The sequence below is a fragment of the Lontra canadensis genome, unplaced genomic scaffold (assembly GCF_010015895.1).
Source record: "Lontra canadensis isolate GAN:19392208 unplaced genomic scaffold, GSC_riverotter_1.0 scaffold69, whole genome shotgun sequence".
Classification (NCBI taxonomy): Eukaryota; Metazoa; Chordata; class Mammalia; order Carnivora; family Mustelidae; genus Lontra; species Lontra canadensis.
The window spans coordinates 3,236,352-3,258,805 of record NW_022631063.1 but is presented as its reverse complement, the minus strand read 5'-3'; the positions used below and the strand labels follow the sequence as shown (position 1 = coordinate 3,258,805).

At 35.0% G+C, this 22,454-nt stretch overlaps 1 protein-coding gene across 7 annotated transcripts in view; it reads left to right on the top strand.

Moving 5' to 3' along the window:
• The window catches only part of SCN3A (sodium voltage-gated channel alpha subunit 3), a 107,378-nt gene extending 98,580 nt beyond the window's left edge, over window positions 1-8,798 (top strand). For all 7 annotated transcript variants that reach the window (XM_032880333.1, XM_032880332.1, XM_032880331.1 and 4 more), the window contains 6 exons: window positions 472-744; window positions 1,859-1,912; window positions 2,755-2,892; window positions 3,963-4,067; window positions 5,854-6,124; window positions 6,634-8,798. In XM_032880333.1, coding sequence (XP_032736224.1) covers window positions 472-744; window positions 1,859-1,912; window positions 2,755-2,892; window positions 3,963-4,067; window positions 5,854-6,124; window positions 6,634-7,829 — 2,037 coding nt within the window. In that variant the 3' untranslated portion in view covers window positions 7,830-8,798. The remainder of the gene's footprint in view (window positions 1-471; window positions 745-1,858; window positions 1,913-2,754; window positions 2,893-3,962; window positions 4,068-5,853; window positions 6,125-6,633) is intronic.
• Window positions 8,799-22,454: the final 13,656 nt, after the last annotated feature.

The following is a 22,454-nucleotide window of genomic DNA, read 5'->3' as shown; positions in this document are numbered from 1 at the left end:
TCTTCATAGTCATAAAAAGTTGACTTGATCTGAGGAGGCAGATTTAAGGCATTACTAATACTTTATTTGCAAAAGGTTTGTTTAACCATGTTTTCAGATCATCATTCATTAACAGTCCTAAAAATTAAAATGTATTGCTGAATGACAATATATTTCTTCTGTTGGTATTTAATGCGTTTTTTTTTTCTTTTTTCCCCAGCATACAAACATTTTCTGACTCCATCTTACTATATATCAGGTTTTTATTTCTTTTCACACTTTGGTATATTTTGCTTTCCTTAAATCCTTTAGCTATTTAGTTGTGTTACTGTTTATTTTCCCTTTTACATATGTCCTAGAAAACATGACGAGAAACAACTTACCCACCTAGATTTTTATTTAACTCTTTTTGCACCCATTTTAGTATTAAATAAATAAATGAAAGGAATGGTTTTCATTCCAGCGATTTGTAAGTGGCTTTTTCTCTTCTAGGTTGTTGTGAATGCTCTTGTTGGAGCAATTCCCTCTATCATGAATGTACTCTTGGTATGTCTCATCTTCTGGCTGATCTTTAGCATCATGGGTGTGAATTTGTTTGCTGGCAAGTTCTACCACTGTGTTAACACGACAACGGGTAACATGTTTGAAGTTAGTGAAGTCAACAATCTGAGCGACTGTCAGGCTCTTGGCAAGCAAGCTCGGTGGAAAAACGTCAAAGTAAACTTTGATAATGTTGGCGCTGGCTATCTTGCATTGCTTCAAGTGGTAAGTTACCACTGTATGAGTTCTGGAAACATTTTCAAAATGTTTCACAAAAGATCATTTCTCTGATGTTCTTTGCTTGAATAAAATTATCTGACAGTACAAAAGCAGTTGGTGATAACACCTATACTATTAGCTTAACTTGACTTTAAGATGTTTTGCAGTTATTTTAATATGTATTTCCCCAATGTTCAGCTTTTAGTATGTTAAATATGGCCTTATTTTCCTGCTTCCTGGTTTTTTTTCTTATTATATTATTGAGTGCTATTGCATTATTACTGTTTTTAGTTTTCTTTAGCAATTATTGCCAAAGGAGCAATTTTATATGTCAAAATAACAATGTACATATTTTAATGATTAATTAAATGTATAAATTATTAGCCTAGGGGGTGCCTGGGTGGCTAGTCGTTGAGCATCTGCCTTCGGCTCAGCTTATGATCCCAGGGTCCTGGGATGGAGCCCCGCATCGAACTCTCTGCTCAGCAGGAAGCGTGCTTCTCCATCTCCCACTCCCCCTGCTTGTGTTCCCTCTCTGTCTCTCTCTCCCTGTCAAATAAATAAATAAATAAATAAATCTTTAAAATATATATTAAAAATTAAAAAATAAATTATTAGCCAGAAAATTTATTGTGCCAACGTCTAAGGAGTATGGTTCTACTATTTGCAGAAATACCAATCTTATGGAATAGATTTCAAAATGTATAATGTTAATAATTTTGGCTTAACTGACCACATATTAACTAATCAGTAACTCACTAATGAAAACAACTGAACTGTGTTTAAACACACCATAGGTTTGAATAACAGAGCTTATATTTCAGTATAGAAAGGATTTGAAACTGAGATGGGTATTCTATGAATCAAGCCTCTAGTTAAATTTTTGTAAGAAGAAAATTAATATCTTCCAAGAGAAAGAAAATAAATTCCAGACTCTAAATACAATCATATTCTATTTCAATTCGATTTCTTGACTCAATTCATTTCAATCTCTTGATACAGAATTTTATGATATCATACAAAAACCTACTTGTAGTAACACTATCAGATTCTCATATGGTAAAATGCCACATTCTTGAATTAGGTTTTTATGCAGAATTCAAATATGTATTGTTCACAGGCCACATTTAAAGGCTGGATGGATATTATGTATGCAGCTGTTGATTCACGAGATGTAAGTATCACTCAAATACTATTAATAGTTACAATATTTTCCGTAGTGAACATTTGTAATAATTTAAGTGAACGGCCAACAATTTCATATTAGATGCAATCAGAATATTTATAATTACATACAGAAATGATCCTCTTAAGCTAATGTACTTCAATAAAGATGGTATTTTGGTTAATATATGTCTGATATATCTATCTATATGTAGATATCTACTATGAAAGGATATCTAACTGCATGGGATCAGAAGACATCAAATTGGTCTATAAATGAGACTCAATATTGGGAACATTGCTCATGAGAAAGTAACTTGCTTCTCCTTATCCCTGGAGAGTATGATAAATCAGAGTTTGTGAAGCAACTTCCAAAAATATCTTGAAAAAAAAAAAAGCAAGTTTCAGGGAAACTCAATTTTGAAAATAGGAATTTAAAAAAATTCCTCAGAACATATCTGTTTATATTACATTCCCCTTAGAAGCTAATGTTCTATTATTAAAGCCATATCTTCAAGAACCAATCCAGACCCAAATTTAAAATGCTGTAAAAAAATTTATAAGACTAATAATAGGTTCAAAATATTTCTTGTTATACCACTGTTATTTACTCTAAAGAAAATGTACAGGTGAGCCACAAAGGAAAAATAGATTCAAGAACAAGCATAAAAATTACAAACTTCCATTATCCTAGATCATACCAGTTTGAAAAAACAACTTTTTTGCAGAACAGTATCTCAGGGCAAAGCAAAAATAGCTCTAGATTAAGTAACAACACTCACTAAATTGTTAACTTAGTTTAAGTATTTATTATGTTTTTAAATATTATTTAATATTTTCAATACTATTTAGGTAAAACTTCAGCCTGTATATGAAGAAAATCTATATATGTATTTGTACTTCGTCATCTTCATCATCTTTGGGTCATTCTTCACTCTGAACCTATTCATTGGTGTAATCATAGATAACTTCAACCAACAGAAAAAGAAGATAAGTATTCCTCAGCTCTCAGCTTTCCCCATTCTGAGATTCTGTCTGTTGTACATCCAAATAGTCAGGATACTCATAGTCAAGACAGACTTAGATCATTTTTATATTCTTTTCAGTTCACTGTGTGGTCAGTTCAGCTGCAGTTTCCAGCCTCTCGTTGGTGGCTCCTCTCTAGGTTGTTCCTCTGCAGAGCTGCTTTAGTGTCTTTGTGACCACTGCTTCAATGCATCCAGCGGGCCTCCTCTAATGCTTTACCCTTGCTTACAGAGAATTTCGGGAATTATTTCCACCCAGTTTTCTAGCCTCATTTTCTCCCACACCACATTTCTGTATCTCCTTCCCTACTCCTCAGTCAATAACTGCCGTCACCACTATCATACGTTACACACAAAGCCACATGGATTTTTTTCTTTTTTCCCTTTCTAAGCAAGCCATGCTCTTGTACCTCTATGACTTTACACAGGGTATTTTCTTTACCTGGAATGCTTTGCCTAGCATACCTCTGATCATCTGTTAAGGCCTAGCTTATAAAGACAGTTTCTGAGTCTTCAGGGTTTATTTTGGTCTCTGCAATACTTTTTTATATATCCTTATGCATTTTCCACCTGTCTTCATTTTCCTATTCCATACGACAAGATATTGTATCTCATATTACCTATTTAATTCTGATAATAGTCACATTTTCTAGCACACAGGAGGTACTTAAAATTACTGAATAAAGAAGGAAAACTGCCAAAAGTGAAATGGACTAAGAAAACACTTTTTCTTTCACAAAAATATATTTGAGATCTCTGAGCCTCCTTCTAAATATAATATAACCAAATTACAATCCTGTACTAATCAGAGATTTATGTGATTGTAGGTTTTATATAATAGTAAAGTACTCCAAATTTTACATAAATGAGAAAAGCAGAATGTGTGTGTGTGTGTGTGTGTGTGTGTGTGTGTGTATGAAATGGGAAAACTTCCATTTAAAAATTGAGAAAAGACTAAAGACTCAGAAATATTTTTGTACTGGTGCTCTTGTAATACATATTGAGATTGTAACCGGTTTTATACTATATCTTTACTTTGGAGGTCAAGACATTTTTATGACAGAGGAACAGAAAAAATACTACAATGCAATGAAGAAACTTGGATCCAAGAAACCTCAGAAGCCCATACCTCGGCCAGCAGTAAGAATTACTCATCTCGTTTAGTATTCTAGAGCCTTACTTCCATATGATGAAGTTGGGAGTGCTTTGGATGAGAACATACTGAGTGACATCACCAATATATCATAGGCCCTAATAGTGAAGTTCATATTGTTTAACACCATTCACAACTGCCATACTCAATAAGAATTAGGAGGTAATGTTCTTTATAGTTTGTCAGTTGAAAAAGCCCAACTTGAGGTTCTCAATAACTATTTCCAAAGCAGCCTTCATATTCCTGCTGCCACCTACTGCTTCCTGGAACGTACCCAATCTTGTTACATGGCACCGTGTTGCCATTTAAATAAATGGAGTCTGGAAAACTCCTATCCTACCCCAGCACTTCCCTCTATACTATTTGTTCTCTCCATTCATATGATTAGAAAATACTCTTAACCTTCTTAGGAAGGAAAAGGGCATCATCAAAATAGTTTGTTTCACCAAATACACAAAAAAGAAAAAGACTTAATCAGAATGCATACTCTGTAGAGCTTCATAATATATGAAAAGACATAATAATGATGGATTATGTTCATAGAGCTGTTTGTACTATAACTTATCTCTTAGATGGGTAAGGAATAAGGAAACTGAGCCCCCCAAAAAATCGTACCCAAAGTCATAAAGCCTGTAATTGCCAGAACTGGGACTTGGCAAGCCCTCATGAAGCCCATCAATGACTTACTTGACTTAATCATATTTCTAAGAGTTTTGGAGTTGAGGTTAGAAGCGACAAAGCAGGGAGGTAGAGCAGGAAACACAAAAGGGCATAAATCTGCTTTACTGAAGGTCATTTAAATATATTTAAAAGAAGGAAACTTGGCCAATTCATGAAATTGATTTTTAGTAAGTTGTGAAATTTCATTTGATATTTTTATTCTAAATTATTAAAAATTTATCTTCCTAACAGAACTATATTCAATGACCCTAAGAGTACAGTAATCTTTGAAAGTATGTGACTCCCGAGATGATTGCTAACAAAACAAAGAAAAAGTGTCATGCATTTTTGGTGAAGCATAGATAAAGAACAGATCTTGAAGAAAGACAGATAAATAACAAACACACAGACACACATAGTTAGAAGTTAGAATAAAATAGACGGAGACTGATATATTTTGAAGGAGGGAGAGATGGAAATAATATATAAACCAAAATTCCTGAAGTATGGGCAAATGAGTTAAGGTATTCATCCATCTAAAAGTCTGTCTGGGGCGCCCGGGTGGCTCAGTGGGTTAAGCCTCTGCCTTCGGCTCAGGTCATGATCCCAGGGTCCTGGGATCGAGGCCCGCATCGGGCTCTCTGCTCAGTAGGGAGCCTGCTTCCCCCCTCTCTCTGCCTGCCTCTCTGCCTACCTTTGATCTCTCTCTCTGTTTCAAATAAATAAAATCTTAAATAAATAAATAAATAAAAGTCTGTCTGTATCAAACTACTTTGTAAATCTTGTTTCCATAATTTTTTATGAAAATTATCATAGTTTTTTTTTTTAAATCAAGAGAAGCCCATGCATATTAACAGCCAATTGTCACCAATTTATGTCTTATTGAGTTTTGTCTTTCCGTGGAACTTAAATATACCAAATATGTTTTGTTCTTATCCTATGACTTTTTTCTTTTCCTCCTCATATTTTAATGTGAAGAGAAATGGAGCACAAAGAATTGTTTGGACTAATGTGAGAAGGGCGTATATCTCGTGGCCACATATGGAAGGACTTCACTTGCAATTTCACTGGATCATTATTTATTAACCTTTTCTCTGCTCTCTCTCTTACTAGAACAAATTCCAAGGAATGGTCTTTGATTTTGTAACCAGACAAGTCTTTGATATCAGCATCATGATCCTCATCTGCCTCAACATGGTCACCATGATGGTGGAAACTGATGACCAGAGCAAATATATGACTCTAGTTTTGTCCCGGATCAACCTTGTGTTCATTATCTTGTTCACTGGAGAATTTGTGCTAAAGCTTGTCTCTCTCAGATACTACTACTTCACCATAGGTTGGAACATTTTTGATTTTGTGGTGGTGATTCTCTCCATTGTAGGTAAGAATAGTTTAATTACAGAGAGGTACCATTGTAGGTAAATTTTTCCAAAGCCCGACAGCTGTACAACACAGAAATTAGATCTGAGAATGTTAATATGTATAATTCTAAAGTTTACACTTTCCTTTTCCTCTAACTGAAGAATGTTGGTATTCAAAAATAGAAAATATATTTAGAGATTTCAGAAATAATCTTTGTTTGTAATCAGCACATTTCATGTGTGCGGATAACTCCTCATAGTAACCAAGTGTATATAATCTTAAATTGCCATGACATTCTGAGATTATTTAATTGTTGGATTTTCTAAAAATCTATATCAGTTTTTAACATTAAAGAATCATTTAATAAAATTCTGTAATCCAATTACTAATACTAGGGAGTGGACCCAAATATTTAGTAAAAATTTATACTCATAACAATCCTGCTGTTTTCATAAATCTTGCAAGGACAAAGCATTCATATAAACATAAAATACTCACTGTTTAGCTGTTTTCTATATTTTTCCACAGGCATGTTTCTGGCTGAGCTGATAGAAAAATACTTTGTGTCTCCTACTCTGTTCCGAGTGATCCGGCTCGCCAGGATTGGTCGAATCTTGCGTCTGATCAAAGGGGCCAAGGGGATCCGCACGCTGCTCTTTGCTCTGATGATGTCCCTTCCTGCCTTGTTTAACATCGGCCTCCTGCTCTTCCTGGTCATGTTCATCTACGCCATCTTTGGAATGTCCAACTTTGCCTATGTTAAAAAGGAAGCTGGTATTGATGACATGTTCAACTTTGAGACCTTTGGCAACAGCATGATCTGCCTGTTCCAAATTACCACCTCTGCTGGCTGGGACGGACTGCTGGCACCTATTCTCAACAGTGCACCCCCTGACTGTGATCCTGACACAATTCACCCTGGAAGCTCAGTTAAAGGAGACTGTGGGAACCCATCTGTTGGGATTTTCTTTTTCGTGAGTTATATCATTATATCATTTCTGGTTGTGGTGAACATGTACATCGCTGTCATCCTGGAGAACTTCAGTGTTGCTACTGAAGAAAGTGCAGAGCCCCTGAGTGAAGATGACTTCGAGATGTTCTATGAGGTCTGGGAGAAGTTTGATCCTGATGCTACCCAGTTTATAGAGTTCTCCAAGCTCTCTGATTTTGCAGCTGCCCTTGATCCTCCTCTTCTCATAGCAAAACCAAACAAAGTCCAGCTCATTGCCATGGACCTGCCCATGGTCAGTGGGGACCGGATCCACTGCCTCGACATTTTATTTGCCTTTACAAAGCGTGTTTTGGGTGAGAGTGGAGAGATGGATGCCCTTCGAATACAGATGGAAGACCGGTTCATGGCATCAAACCCCTCCAAAGTCTCCTATGAACCCATTACAACCACTTTGAAACGCAAACAAGAGGAGGTGTCCGCTGCTATCATTCAGCGTAATTTCAGATGTTATCTTTTAAGACAAAGGTTAAAAAAGGTATCAAGTGAATATAACAAAGAGGCAATTAAAGGAAGGATTGACTTACCTATCAAAGAAGACATGATAATTGACAAATTAAATGGAAACTCCACCCCAGAAAAAACAGATGGAAGTTCCTCTACCACATCTCCTCCTTCCTACGACAGTGTAACAAAGCCAGACAAAGAAAAGTTTGAGAAAGACAAACCAGAAAAAGAAAGCAAAGGGAAAGAGGGCAGGGAAAATCAAAAGTAAAAAAGAAACAAAGAATTATCTTTGTGATCAATTGTTTACAGCCTATGATGGTAAAGTCTATGTGTCAACTGGACGCCCAGAGGAGGTGGATGCCAAACTGACTGTTTTAATAAATACATATGGTCAGTGCCTATAAGACAGTGACCTCTCCATCACTACAACTCTGTGAGTCAGGGTATCAACAAGATTGACAAGAGGTTGCTGTTTTCATTACCAGCTGACACTGCTGAAGAGAAACTCAATGGCTATCTAGACTGTAGGGATAATTGTGCAAAGTGATCATTGTAACTACACCAAACACCTTTAGTACAGTACTTGCATCCACTCTATTTTTAACTTCCATATCTGCCATATTTTTACAAAATTTGTTCTAGTGGATTCCCTTGCTCCCTAATTCATAGTTTATTCATAATACTATGTCACTATTTTTGTAAATGCTATTTAAGTTGAGAAAAAAGCGTATAAGAGCCCTGTGTTCCTACTCCATAAGTCTCTCAAATAATTTTCAAAAGTGTTTTGAGAGATAAAGTTCATGCTCAAAACAAGAAAAAAAATTCTAATGTCAATAATTTCAGGTAATTCCGTTTTCTAGATGGCTTTAATTTTGGAAGTGTTTTAGTCTGTTACATTTGTTTATATCTGAACAGTTATGTGCCTGTAAAGTCTCCTCTAATTTTTAAAGGATTATTTTTATGCAAATATTGTTTCAGCAAGTGCAGATTTTATTCTAAGTTCCAGAGCTCTATATTTAATTTGGTTAAATGCTTTCCAAAAACAAAATGAAAAAAATCTAGAAAAAGTGCATCTAAAGTGTCACTTTAGAATAGTTGTCCCACTTTCTGCTGCAGTTTTGCTTTGCCACCTTCTACTCTCAGCAAAGCTGACATTTTGTGTCAATTCAACACCCCCGTTATGTAAATAGTTATTTTATCCTGTGGTGCATGTTTGGGCAGGAATTGAATATATATATATATACACATATATATTCAATTATATACACACACACACACACACACACACACATATATGTGTATATATATATTTTTTTCCTGCTAAACAATATCTATTAAATCAAATATGTACCACACTGTTACGTGTCTTTTGCAAGCTTCCAACAGGGATGTATCCTGTACCATTCATTAAACATAAATAGTTTGAAGACTATCACTAATGCATGTCAATATTGCCTATGCTGCTCTATTTTACTCAACCCATTCTTCACAAGCCTTGGTTAGAAGAAGTCACATGTTGATAGAGTGAATTCAAAGAGCTCTATCCAGTATGTCAAGCAGAATAGCTTGCAGTTACTTAAAAGTACCTTTACTTTCACATTTTAAATTCAACTTGAGTGTCATATGATGTCTCTCTATATTTCAAAGAAACACACTGCATACTGCCTATTGTCAAAACCTATACTTCATATTTTGCTAAAAATATGTCCAAAATTTGTTTAAATATAAATAATGTAAAAATATGATCAATTTTATTTGTTGCATTTTGTACATAAGAAAATTATTTTCAGGTTGATGACATGGCAACTTATTTTACTTTATGCTTTTGCTTTTTATTTTTAATCACAACTCCAAACTTTTGAATCCATAAGACTTTTCAATGGATAATTTCCTAAAATAAAAGTTAGACAATGGGTTTTGTGGATTTCTTTGTTATAATATATTTTCTACCATTCCAATAGGAGATACATTGGTCAATATTCAAACTTAGATCATTTTTTACCAACTATGGTTGCCTCAATATTACCCATTATTCATGGAATTTTTTTTTTACTCAAACTTTTGTAGTATTTGCTTATGCAGACTAGTCTTATTTTTTTAATTCTTGCTACATTAGAGCTATTAGAGAAATAACATGGGCTCGGTCCTTTTTAGCCATGAACAAAGTGGCAAAGTTGTGCAATTACCTAACATGATATAAATTTTTGTTTTTTGCACAAACCAAAAGTTTAATGTTAACCTTTTACAAAACTATTTACTTGTAGTGTACTAATGAACTGCATGCAGGGAATTGCTATTACTAAAAAAGAATGGTGAGCTACGTCATTATTGAGCCAAAAGAATAAATATTTCATTTTTTATTATATTTAACTTGTTGGCCTCTTTTATTTTTATTGATGGACGTTTGAAATAATACGTATGAAACCTGTACTTGATCTGACATTTGTATACATAAAAGTTCACATGGATTTTATTACAGCCTAACACATGATCCACCAAGTACTAAAAGCTATCAAAAGAAATTTTTGTGAACTTTTTTGTGTGCAAAGAATCAAATCCACATGTTTCAACTTACAGTTTCAGCAACAATAATAGTAGTCATTGACAATGGTGGTCAATACCAATCACTTCCCTTGGCTGTCAGCATTTTAATCTCAACTCCTCTCAGTGTTATTGATACCATCACAGAATTTCTTGGTAGGTAGCAAAGGTTACATACTTTGTTATTTAAATGTGTTTTACCAACTCCTATTTACATATAAGTACTAATGATGCAGTGATTGAGAATTTATGTTATTTTTTTTTTTAAGATTTTTTTATTTATTTGACAGAGAGAGAGAGATCACAAGTAGGCAGGCGGAGAGAGAGGGAGAAGCAGGCTCCCTGCTGAGCAGAGAGCGTGATGCGGGGCTCGATCCCAGGACCCTGGGATCAGGACCTGAGCCGAAGGCATAGGATTAACCCACTGAGCCACTCAGGCACCCCTGTTATCTTTTTTTTTTTCAAGGCCCTTCGATTTATGTTATCTCAAAACCAAATGTTTATACTCAGTGAAAAACCCCAGTTGTAAGGCAAAGTTGATCTAAATAAGCATTTCATAATTTCCTCAATGTAAATGACATAAATGACTTCAGAAGAACTCAATGGCTTCTTTCTGCTAAAGTCAGTTTTCAGATCTTCCCAATAGCATAGAGAAGTCAAGTACTACTTTGCAAAACCCTTAGCCTTTTTATGCATCCCATCATATAATCTTAGCTAAGTATTCTATTAATTGATATGCATTATAACTAAATGATTATTTCTAAAATAGTCACAAGAGCCTTCAGCTGAGAAAACTTTTAAAAATATACTTATCTAGCTAACAGATAAGCTGAAAATACTGTTCAGAATACTGTTCAGAATATAAAGCTGTTAATAAAGTTTAAAGGATTTTTTAAATAACTAATTCCTCAAGAAAAATCCTTCTATTATTGAACTTCATGACAAAATTCTGTTTAAAATAACATAATAGAAAAAATTTTAAAGATAAAATAACATACTAGAAATAATCAACTTAGACATAGAAATAACAATACTATGAAATTAAGGAAACTTAAACACACCAATAAGTGATACTGAATGGCTGCCCTTCAGTAAGGGAAGAACATTTGTATGGAGGAAAAAATGGGTATTCCAGTTTTTAAATATTACAGCCAAAAGATAATAGCTATATAAATTTATGTGCTTACCAATTTTCAAATAACTAGAATATTAAAAAACAAGCATTTCAAACCATTTAGTAGTAATCATAAAGAAAGTTGCTGCTGACCATTTTTGCAGAAATGGAAAATACCAAAAGACCAGACCAGGAGTTCTAACACTTGTCTTTCAGTATCAGTTCTGGCATCAAATTAGCAATGTAATTCAGGCAAATCAAATTCTGGTCCCTCAGATTTCTCCTCTGTTGAATGAGACAACATATTGTCTCAAATAGGTGTTTAATTCTAAAATTCTATCTTCAAAGGCAACTTGTCTATTCAAAGTGATTAATCTCTATACAGGTTAATACTTCTCTTCAGACTTCCTAATGTGATCTGTGAGGGTGTGGATCACACTGTGCTGTATTACTTCCCTTGCATTTATCTCTTCTTAATAGACTGTAGCACATCCAATGTATGGGACACTTCTCATTAATTTCATCACCCTTCTTTCCTTTAGGACTAGCAGAATATGTGACTATCAATATTTAGATAATATTGCTAGTAGAACTGATTCTTGCAGAAACACACAGATATATTTAAGTGCCAAAGAAGAAATACTAACAAAATTTTCAGTCTTTATGGAAGATAATTCTCAAATTTATTAACATGTAAATTCAGACAATCCACCTGTATAATCAGTTGAAATATATACAGACATCTTGAAAATAATGTACACCTAGTAACTATGTTTACAAGTCATGTTTTTTACCTAACAAAAACTACTGAAACAAAAACTCTATCAGTGAAATAATTAACTCTATCAGTGAAATAATCTTATTGAGATATCTTTAGTAGAAATATGTTGCATAGATAAAAGCAGACTCAGGTTTTATCTCACTATCTTGATGTAGATATTCTTAACTTTAATAGTTCAAGAGTACACCAATAATACACTAATAACTTCAGAAAATTTGCTGGATAAAGGTATATTTCACCATATAATGGTACAACTATTGTTACCTACCCCTATCATAAAATATCTAAAAATGGAGGGTAAAATATTGTTAAAAGACCATTTATTACATATAGTTGGACTTACAAAAAAAGCAAAAGAAATTCCCTGGGACTGATGGAGAAAGGCAAGCAAACACTAAAGTCAGATGATACTTAGTGGTCTTCTATTGATCCCAGTGACCTACATCTCGGTTTAAATTGCCTAGGTGCAAGAAATAGAACACAAAGATTTGGCTCCAGTATGGGTTAGAGATCCTGAAAAAATTCAAGGCACATAAAAAGTTACACGCTTTTTTCCCCCCAAAAGCTACACAATAAAAGCATTTTCAAAAATCAATTTTGCAAAAGCAGACAGGAAGGTAATTTGGCAAGCAGATTTTCCTGTCTTGTTTTAGGTCTGAGTATATGCAGAAAAAGCCTCTCCTGAGACTCATAGCTATTGGTCCAGAATTCACCTGGAATTTATGGCACAAATTTACACTATCTGCCTAGTACAAAATACTACAAGCCAAAAATTCAAGTTGCTAGTGTTTCGAGGCTTCTGTGAGAAACTAACTGAAATCCTTTTTGAAAGACCACACCTCACCCCAGGCCTCAAAGATTTCCCACAAATCAAGTCCAAGAAACATGAAATCACAATAAGAGAAGTAACAAAACAACAATGAGAAAACAAGCTGAGAGATGAGAGAGAACATATCAACAAATTCTTCAGATATAGGATAAAAGTATATTTAACAGCATTTTAAAAAGAGAGATTAGGGGCACCTAGGTGGCTCAGTGGGTTAAAGCCTCTGCCTTAAGCTCAGGTCATGATCCCAGGGTCCTGGGATCAAGCCCGAGTCAGGCTCTCTGCTCAGCGGGGAGCCTGCTTCCCTTCCTCTCTCTCTGCCTGCCTCTCTGCCTACTTGTGATCTCTGTCTGTCAAATTAATAAATTAAATCTTTAAAAAAAAAAAGAGGGATTAAAGTATGAATAATGGTGAGAAATAAAAATTATAAGGCACGTTTAAAATAGAAAATTATGCTAGTTCTAGAAATAAAAAATTGAAATTAAAACAATCTGTTAAGGCTTAAAGTATCGGGTTACATGACACTGAAGAGGGAAATCATGAATCAGAATCTGAAAAACTTATGAGCAAAATAGCAGAGGTAAAAAGGTAAAATATATGAAACCCATAAGAGAATTTCAGTAAAGGTAAGAAGGTACAAAATACCTGGAATTACAAAAGAAGAACTGAAATATTAGGGGGAAGTGAATATTTGATTCCAAAATGATTAAGAATTAATTATTATTGATAATGGACACAAATCCTAACACTCGGGAATCACAAAAATCTTAACTAAAATTAAATATATATATACGTATATATATGTATATATATGTGTATATATATATATATATACATATATATACGTATATATACATATATATACATATATATATATATACATATATATATACATATATATATATCTCCAGGCAATTCTTTATAAAATTTCAGAACAATAAAGTACAAGAGAAAATCTTTAAAACTAAAAAGACACAACAGAACAGTTCAACTATAACAGCAATAACAAAAATGTTACTGCATGGCCTGCAAAGTCTGAAATATTTGCTATCTGGCCCTTAAATAAAAAGTTTTCAATCCTATAAAAAAGAAAATGTCTGGGGGCACCTGGGTGGCTCAGTGGGTTAAAGCCTCTGCCTTCAGCTCAGGTCATGATCTCAGGGTCCTGGGATCAAGCCCCGCATCAGGCTCTCTGCTCAGCAAAGAGCCTGCTTCCCTCTCTCTCTCTCTCTGCCTGCCTCTCTGCCTACTTGTGATCTCTGTCTGTCAAATAAATAAATAAAATCTTAAAAAAAAAAAAAATGTCTGGTAAAATTAGTACTTTATACCCAGGAAAAAAAAATCCTTAAGAGTAAAAAGAAATGAAAACATTTGTTATTGGGAGTTCAAGAATTCTAATTGTATTGTTCAAGAGGATTATAAAAATAGTAACTTCTAATTTTGCTTATAATGCTTACTAAAATTTCAAGGGTATACATGGAAAGATAAATGGGACAAAATGATTAAAGAGTACAGAAGAAAAATGAAATAGTTTGACATTTAATAAACTTAAAAGCACAAAAAGGAGGAGAAAAATAAGACAAATGAAAAGTATACAATACCTGGTAGAAATTAATAATAGCCCATTATGAGTGCCTATTACCTTCTAATTATTTTTTCAAATACCTTACATGATAATTCTCATATAATCCCTATTAAGATAAGAACTATGAAGAAACTAAGACATTAAATATTCTTAACTTGTCCATGGGATGCAGTGCTAAGGAAGAACAACAACAGAGATATTAATCCAGGAAATGTGGCTCCAGACACAATATATTAATCACTGTATCATAATACTTGACACCAAGAATGATTGTGTTACACAACTCTACATGAAAAATCACACTGTAAGGGCTGCCTGGGTGGCTCTGTTGGTTAAGAGTCTGCCTTCAGGGGCGCCTGGGTGGCTCAGTCATTAAGTGTTTGTCTTCAGCTCTGGTCATGATCCCAGGGTCCTGGGATCAAGCCCTGCATAGGGCTCTCTGCTCAGTGGGAAGCCTGCTTCCCCCTCTTCCACTCCCCTGCTTGTGTTCCCTCTCTCTCTCTGTCTCTCTTTCTGTCAAATAAATAAGTAAAATCTTTAAAAAAATAAAAATTTAAAAAAGAGTGTGCCTTCAGCTCAGGTCATGATCCCAGCACCCTGGGATCAAGTCCCACGTTGGGCTCTTTGCTCAGCAGGGATCCTGCTTCTCCTTCTGCCTGCCACTCTCCCTATTTGTGTGCTCTCTCTCTCTTTCTCTTTCACACACACAAATAAATAAATAAAATCTTAAAAAAAAAAAGAAAGAAAAACCACACTGTATTCTAAAAATGGTACACTGAAGAACAATTCCAATGTAGAATACAATCTAACACCATGGCATTGGTGAGATCTATAAAAACATATCAATAATATGTGAAAAATTACTAGAAAGTACATTGAACTGCTCAGTTAAAAGGCTAAAATCAGTTTAAAATCAGGTTGAATCAGTTAAAATCAGGTTGATTTTTACAAGGCAGCTATTTAAAATAAATAAACCTAAAACATAAAAATTCAGAAAAGTGAAAAAGTAACAGGACTAGAAAAATATCAAACACTAACAAAATAAATATGCATGAAAGAAATTGAGGACAACACAAAGAAATGGAAAAACATTCCATGCTCATGGATTGGAAGAACAAATATTGTGAAAATGTCTATGCTACCTAGAGCAATCAACACATTTCATACAATCCCTATCAAAATACCATCAATATTTTTCACAGAGCTGGAACAAATAATCCTAAAATTTGTAGGGAACCAGAAAAGACCTCGAATAGCCAAAGGAATGTTGAAAAGGAAAATGAAGGCTGGTGGCATCACAATTCCAGACTTCAAGCTCTATTACAAAGCTGTCATCATCAAGACAGTACGGTACTGGCATAAAAACAGACACACAGATCAATGGACTAGAATACAGAACCCAGAATGGACCCTCACCTCTACAGTCAACTCATCTCCGACAAAGCAGGAAAGAATATCCAACAGAAAAAAGACAGTCTCTTCAACAAATGGTGTTGGAAAAATTGGACAGCCATATGCAGAAGAATGAAACTGGACCATTTTCTTACACTATACACAAAAATATATTCAAAATGGATGAAAGACCTAAATCTGAGACAGGAATCCATCAAAATCCTAGAGAAGAACACAGGCAATAACCTCTGTGACCTTGGCTGTAGCAACCTCTTACTAGGCACAGCTCCAAAGCCAAGGGAAACAAAGGCAAAAATGAACTACTGGGACTTCATAAAGATGAAAAACTTTCACACAGCAAAGGAAACAGTCAATAAAACCAAAGGACAACTGACAGAATGGGAGAAGATATTAGCAAATGACATATCAGATAAAGAACTAGTATCCAAAATCTATAAAGAACTTATCAAACTCAACACCCAAAAAAACAAATAATCCAGGAAATGGCAGAATACATGAACAGACATTTCTCCGAAGAAGACATACAAATGTCCAACAGAAATATGAAAAAATGCTCAACATCACTCAGCGTCCGGGAAATACAAATCAAAAACATAATAAGATACCACCTCACACCAGTCAGAATGACTAAAATTAACAAGTCAGGAAATGACAGATGTTGGTGAGGATGTGGAGAAAGGGGAGCCCTCCTACACTGTTGGTGGGAATGCAAGCTGGTGCAGTCACTCTGGAAAACAGTACGGAGGTTCCTCAAAAAGTCAAAAATAGAGCTACCCTATGACTCAGCAATTGCACTACTGGGTATTTACCCCCAAAGGTACAAATGTAGTGATCCAAACGGGCACCTGTACCCCAATGGTTATAGCAGCAATAAATGTCCCCAATAGCCAAACTATGGAAAGAGCCGAAACATCCACTGACAGAAGAATGGATAAAGAAGACGGGTATATACAATGGAATATTTATTATTCACCCATCAAGATAAAGGAAATCTTGTCATTTGCAACAAACTAGATGGAACTAGAGGGTATAATGCCAAACAAAAAAAGTCAATCAGAGAAAGACAATTATCATATGATTTCACTTATATATGGAATTTAAGAAACAAAACAGAGGATCATAGGGGAAGAGAGGATAAAATAAAATAACATGAAACCAGAGACAGAAACAAACCATAAGAGACTCTTCACAGGAAACAAACTGAGGTTTGCTTGGAGGGAGGGCAGGGAAGTAGTAACTGGATGATGGATATTAAAGAGGGCTTGAGATGTAATGAGCATTGGGTATACATAAGACTGATGATGGGGTGCCTGGGTGGCTCAGTGGGTTGAGCCTCTGCCTTCGGCTCAGGTCATGATCCCAGGGCTCTGGGATCAAGCCCCACATCAGGTTCTCTGCTCAGTGGGGAGCCTGCTTCCCTCTCTCTCTGCCTGCCTCTCTGCTTACTTGTGATCTCTGTCTGTCAAGTAAATAAATAAATAAAATTAAAAAAAAAAAAAAAAGACTGATGAATGACTGAATTCTACTTCTAAAACTAATAATGCACTATATGTTAATCAACTGAATTTAAGTTTAAAAAAATAAGGGAAATAAATAAATACTTAACTATTTTCATAATTAGAGTCAAATAGGTTTAAAACACCAATACATGGGCACCTGGGTGGCTCAGCCAGTTAAGTGTCTGCCTTAGGCTCAGGTCATGATCCCAGGATCCTGGGATTGTGTCCCACATTGGGCTCCCTGCTCAGCTGGGAGCCTGCTTCTCCCTCTGCCCCTCCCTTCCCACTCATGATCTCTCCCCCTTCCCCCCACCCCCCACTCATGGTCTCTCTCCCTCTCTCTTGCAAAAATAAATAAAATCCTGGGGCAGCTAGGTGGCTCAGTGGGTTAAGCTTCTGCCTTTGGCTCAGGTCCTGACCTCAGGGTCCTGGGATCAAACCCCACATCGGACTTTCTGCTCAGTGGGGAGCCTGCTTCACCCTCTTTCTCTGCCTTCCTCTCTGCCTACTTGTGATCTCTCTCTCTCTGTCAAATAAATAAATAAAATCTTTAAAAATAAATAAAACTCCAAGATACAACTATTTCAAATTGGATCGACCTATTAAACTGATCTTTAAAATACACAAGGCAAAAATCCGTTCAATCTCAAGGAGAAATAGACAAATCTATCACATAATAAAGAAATTAACATACTTCCCTGAATAACTGATAGCTCAGGTGGATAGAAAAACCTAAAAGAATATGCAAATTGTGATTACAATTAACAGCTTCACCTATTAGGCACACAAAGAACTCTACAACAAAAAAAGTCTCTGGATTTTTTTTTTAATGTACCTGTTACATTTGTTAAGATGCATTAAATGAAAGACCAAAATGCATTTCATATAATTGGTATCAGATAGAGAACACTATATTCTCTAATTCGAATACAATTAGGGGCGCCTAGGTGGCTCACTGCTTAAGCATCCAACTCTTGGTTTCAGCCCAGGTCACGATCTCAGGGTTGTGTAATCAAGCCTGAGTCAGCCTCTGCACTGGGCATGGAGCCTGCTTAAGGTTCTCCCTCTCATGTGGACGAAGGGGAACCCTCCTACACTGTTGGTGGGAATGCAAGCTGGTGCAATCCCTCTGGAAAAGAGCATGGAGGTTCCTCTAAAAGTTGAAAATAGAGCTTCCCTACAACCCAGCAATTGCACTACTGCGTATTTACCCTAAAGATACAAACGTAGTGATCCAAAGGGGCACGTGCACCCGAATGTTTATAACAGCAATGTCCTCAATAGCCAAACTATGGAAAGAACCTAGATGTTCATCAACAGATGAATGGATAAAGAACATGTGGTGTTTATATATACATAATGGAATACTATGCAGCCATCAAAAGAAATGAAATCTTGCCATTTGCAACGACGTGGATGGAACTAGAGGGTATTATGCTTAGTGAAATAAGTCAACTGGAGAAAGACAACTATCATATGATCTCCCTGATATGAGGAAGTGGAGATGCAACGTGGGGGTTTTGGGGGGTAGGAAAAGAATAAATGAAACCAGATGGGATTGGGAGGAAGAAAAACCATAACAGACTCTTAATGTCACAAAACAAACTTAGGGTGGCCAGGGGGAGAGGGGTAGGGAGAGGGTGGTGGGGTTATGGACACAGAGGAGGGTATGTGCTATGGTGAGTACTGTGAAGTGTGTAAACCTGGTGATTCACAGACCTGTATCCCTGGGACTAATAATACATATGTGTTTATAAAATTTTTTTTAATTAAAAATTTAAAAAAAAAAAGGTTCTCCCTCTCTCCCTCTCCTGCTGTCCCTTCCCCACCTCTCAAAAAAAAAAAAAAAAAAAAAAAGGAATGCAATTAAATTAAGAATCTAACTTTTTGGAATATTTGAGAGCTTAAAAATGTACATCTAGTTTCCAGTCCTAGAAACGGTGAGGTAGCTAATATCAGACCAGTGCTCCAAGAGGTAACAACTACAATTTTGAACAAAATACACTTATCTTGAGGTACTAGAGATTAACCCCCAAAAGCCAGAAAACTAGAAAAGAAATGGCACTAGATGAGCCTCCTGTTTATTATGGCTTTTGTCTGAGTTCAGGACCAGTTAGTAGTGAATTGAAATTCAGATAAAAATCTGCAGTCTTACTTACTGACAATTCAGAGGACAGAGTTTAAAACAATCATAGAAGCTGAAGAATTACAGAAGCATAGGTGGGGAGCCCCAAATTCAGCATATGAACTGAATTATCTGGCTGATTCTCGACTTTGCATATGTGGCCTAGATTTAAAGCAGTCATTGCCAAGGCATATAGATTCAGAGTTTCCAGTTATTGTCCACTTAAGAAGATAGAGTCTAGAGTTAAGTTCAGCCAATATTCTTCAGAGGAACAGAAGAGAAACCAGATAATCTGCAAGACTTCTTTCACAATACTCGAAAGAAAAGGCAAACAATGGAGGCCCAAATGTTAGATTTAATAGGCAGGAATTCCAAAGGGATTTAATTACCATCAAGAATTGTAAAGGAATACATGCTCATAATGAACAAGCAGATAGGAAATACCAGAAGAAAAAAATACAAACTATAAAATGAATCTAAAGAAAATTTGAGAATTGAAGAATATATCTGATATAATCTAGGATATTAAAAATATGAGAAGAAAAAGGCAAGGAACCTGAAGATCAATAGAAATTAACAAATCTGAAAATACAGTTCTTTATAACTGAAGAATATTAAAAGAAATTAAATGAAGGTTCCTTTTTCTCCACATCCTTGACAACACTTGTTTCTTGTGCTGTTGATTTTAGCCATTCTAACAGGTATGAGATGATATCCTACTGTAGTTTTGATTTGCATTTCCCTGATGATTAGTGATGTTAAGCATATTTTTATGTGTCTGTTGGCCATCTGTACATGTTCTTTGGAGAAATATCTGTTCATATCTTATGCCCATCTTTTAACTGAATTATTTGGTCTTTGGTGTTGAGCTGTAGAAGTTCTTTTGGATATTAACTCCTTATTGGATATTTCATTTGGAAATACCTTTTCCATTCAGCAGGTTGTCTTTTAGTTTTGTTGATTGTTTTCTTTGCTGTGCAAAAGCCTTTTATTTTGATGTAGTCCTAACAGTTCATTTTTGTCTTTGTTTCCCTTGCCTTGTATCTTGAAATCTTACATTATGATACCTCCGGTTTTGTTCTTCTTTTTCAAGACTGCTTAGTAATTCCACCATTGGATATTTATCCAAATACAAATTCATAAAGATACATGTACCCCTATGTTTACTGCAGCATTATTTACAACAGTCAAGATATGGAAGCAACCCCAGTGTCCGTTGATATATGAATGGATAAAGAAGATGTGGTATACACATACAACAGAATATTTCTTAGCTATAAGAAAGAATGAGATCTTGCCATTTGTAACAATATGGATGGATCTAGATGGTATAACGCTAAGTGAAATAAGTCAGTCAAAGAAAGATAAATACCATATGATTTCTTTCATATGTGGAATTTAAGAAACAAAACAAATATAGAAAGAGAAAAAGAGACAAACAAACAAAAGAATGTTAAATACAGAGAACAAACTAGTGGTTGCCAGAAAGGAAATGGGTAAGGGGATGGGTGAAACAGGTGAAGGGAATTAAGAATACAATTATCTTGGTGAGCACTGAGTAATGCAGAGAATCGCTGAAAAACTGTATTGTACACCTGAAACTAATATAACACCATATGTTAATTATACTGGAATTCTAGGGGAAAAAAAGCACAAGTCTTATTTACTAAAATATATACAACATTGCTGAAAACAATTAAAATTCTAAGTATAAAATTTTAAATGAAAACTAGAAAAGAGTTTGATAATAGAAAATCACTACACCGTAGTAATTGTGAAATGAAGCTAAAGTGGTACTCAGATAAATTTATAAATAGAAAATGAAGATGGCTAAAACTTAGTGAGCTTAGGGATAATTTAAAAACAAGAGAATAATTTCAAGGCGATTAGAAGCAAGATGATAGAAGGAAAACTTTATGAAATTAAAAAATATGTATTAGAATGAAAAAAGAGGAACAAAAATAAAGTTGGTTCTTAGAATAAAATTAATATATTTTAAACCTCTGGCAAGACTGACCAAAAAAAGTAAACAATATGAGTAATAAAAAAGGCACAAAATCACAGGTATTGCTGAGATTACAAATAATAATAATGGAATAGAATGCAATAGACTGCTTTACACAAAAGTTTTGAAAAACAGGCAAAATAAATACATTCGGAGAAAATTAGCACACCAACAGTGAAAGTGAAATAGTAACAAAAATATTTGTAAAATTTTTAACTTTTAATAAGTTTAATTAATAGTTAAAATCACCCCCCCAACATACAGAGACTAGACACATATGGTTTCAAATTGTAAGCAAATTTCAAGTAAAAAGTAATCATATAAAAACTCTTCCACAGGGGCACCTGGGTGGCTCAGTGGGTTAAAGCCTCTGCCTTCAGCTCAGGTCACGATCCCAGGTCCTGGGATCAAGCCCCGCGTCCGGCTCTCTGCTTGGCCAGGAGCCTGCTTCCTCCTCTCTCTCTTTGCCTGCCTCTCTGCCTACTTGTGATCTCTCTCTGTCAAATGAATGAATGAAATCTTTAAAAAAAAAAAAAAATCTCTTCCACAGATTAGAAAGAGAAAAAAAAATGCCCAAACCCATCTTAGAAGCTAAACTAAATGTTGATACCAAATCTAGACAAGGACAGCAGCAGAAAGAAAAATTACTGGCCAATTTTACTCTTAAATATATGAAAATATATAGATAGATATATATTTTTTATATAAAACCCAAATCCATCAATATATTAAAAAGGTAAAACAGATGTATTTTTTTAGAATGTCAGAGTAAGAGACTCAGAGGACTCTCCTGCTAGCAAAACAACTATCTGAATGGCAAAAATTATTAAGAACAATTATTTAAGTTCTGGAAATTTTCTTAAGAATATACAGTGAAGTGAGACATTTCTTCAAGAAAATCTATTAAATATCATTAAGAACAGTGATGGTCTGTGGCATTTGAGCCACAACTCACTGTCTCCCCTTGCTTCCAGTTCTATGTTACAAAAGCTTTCTCCTGGGCA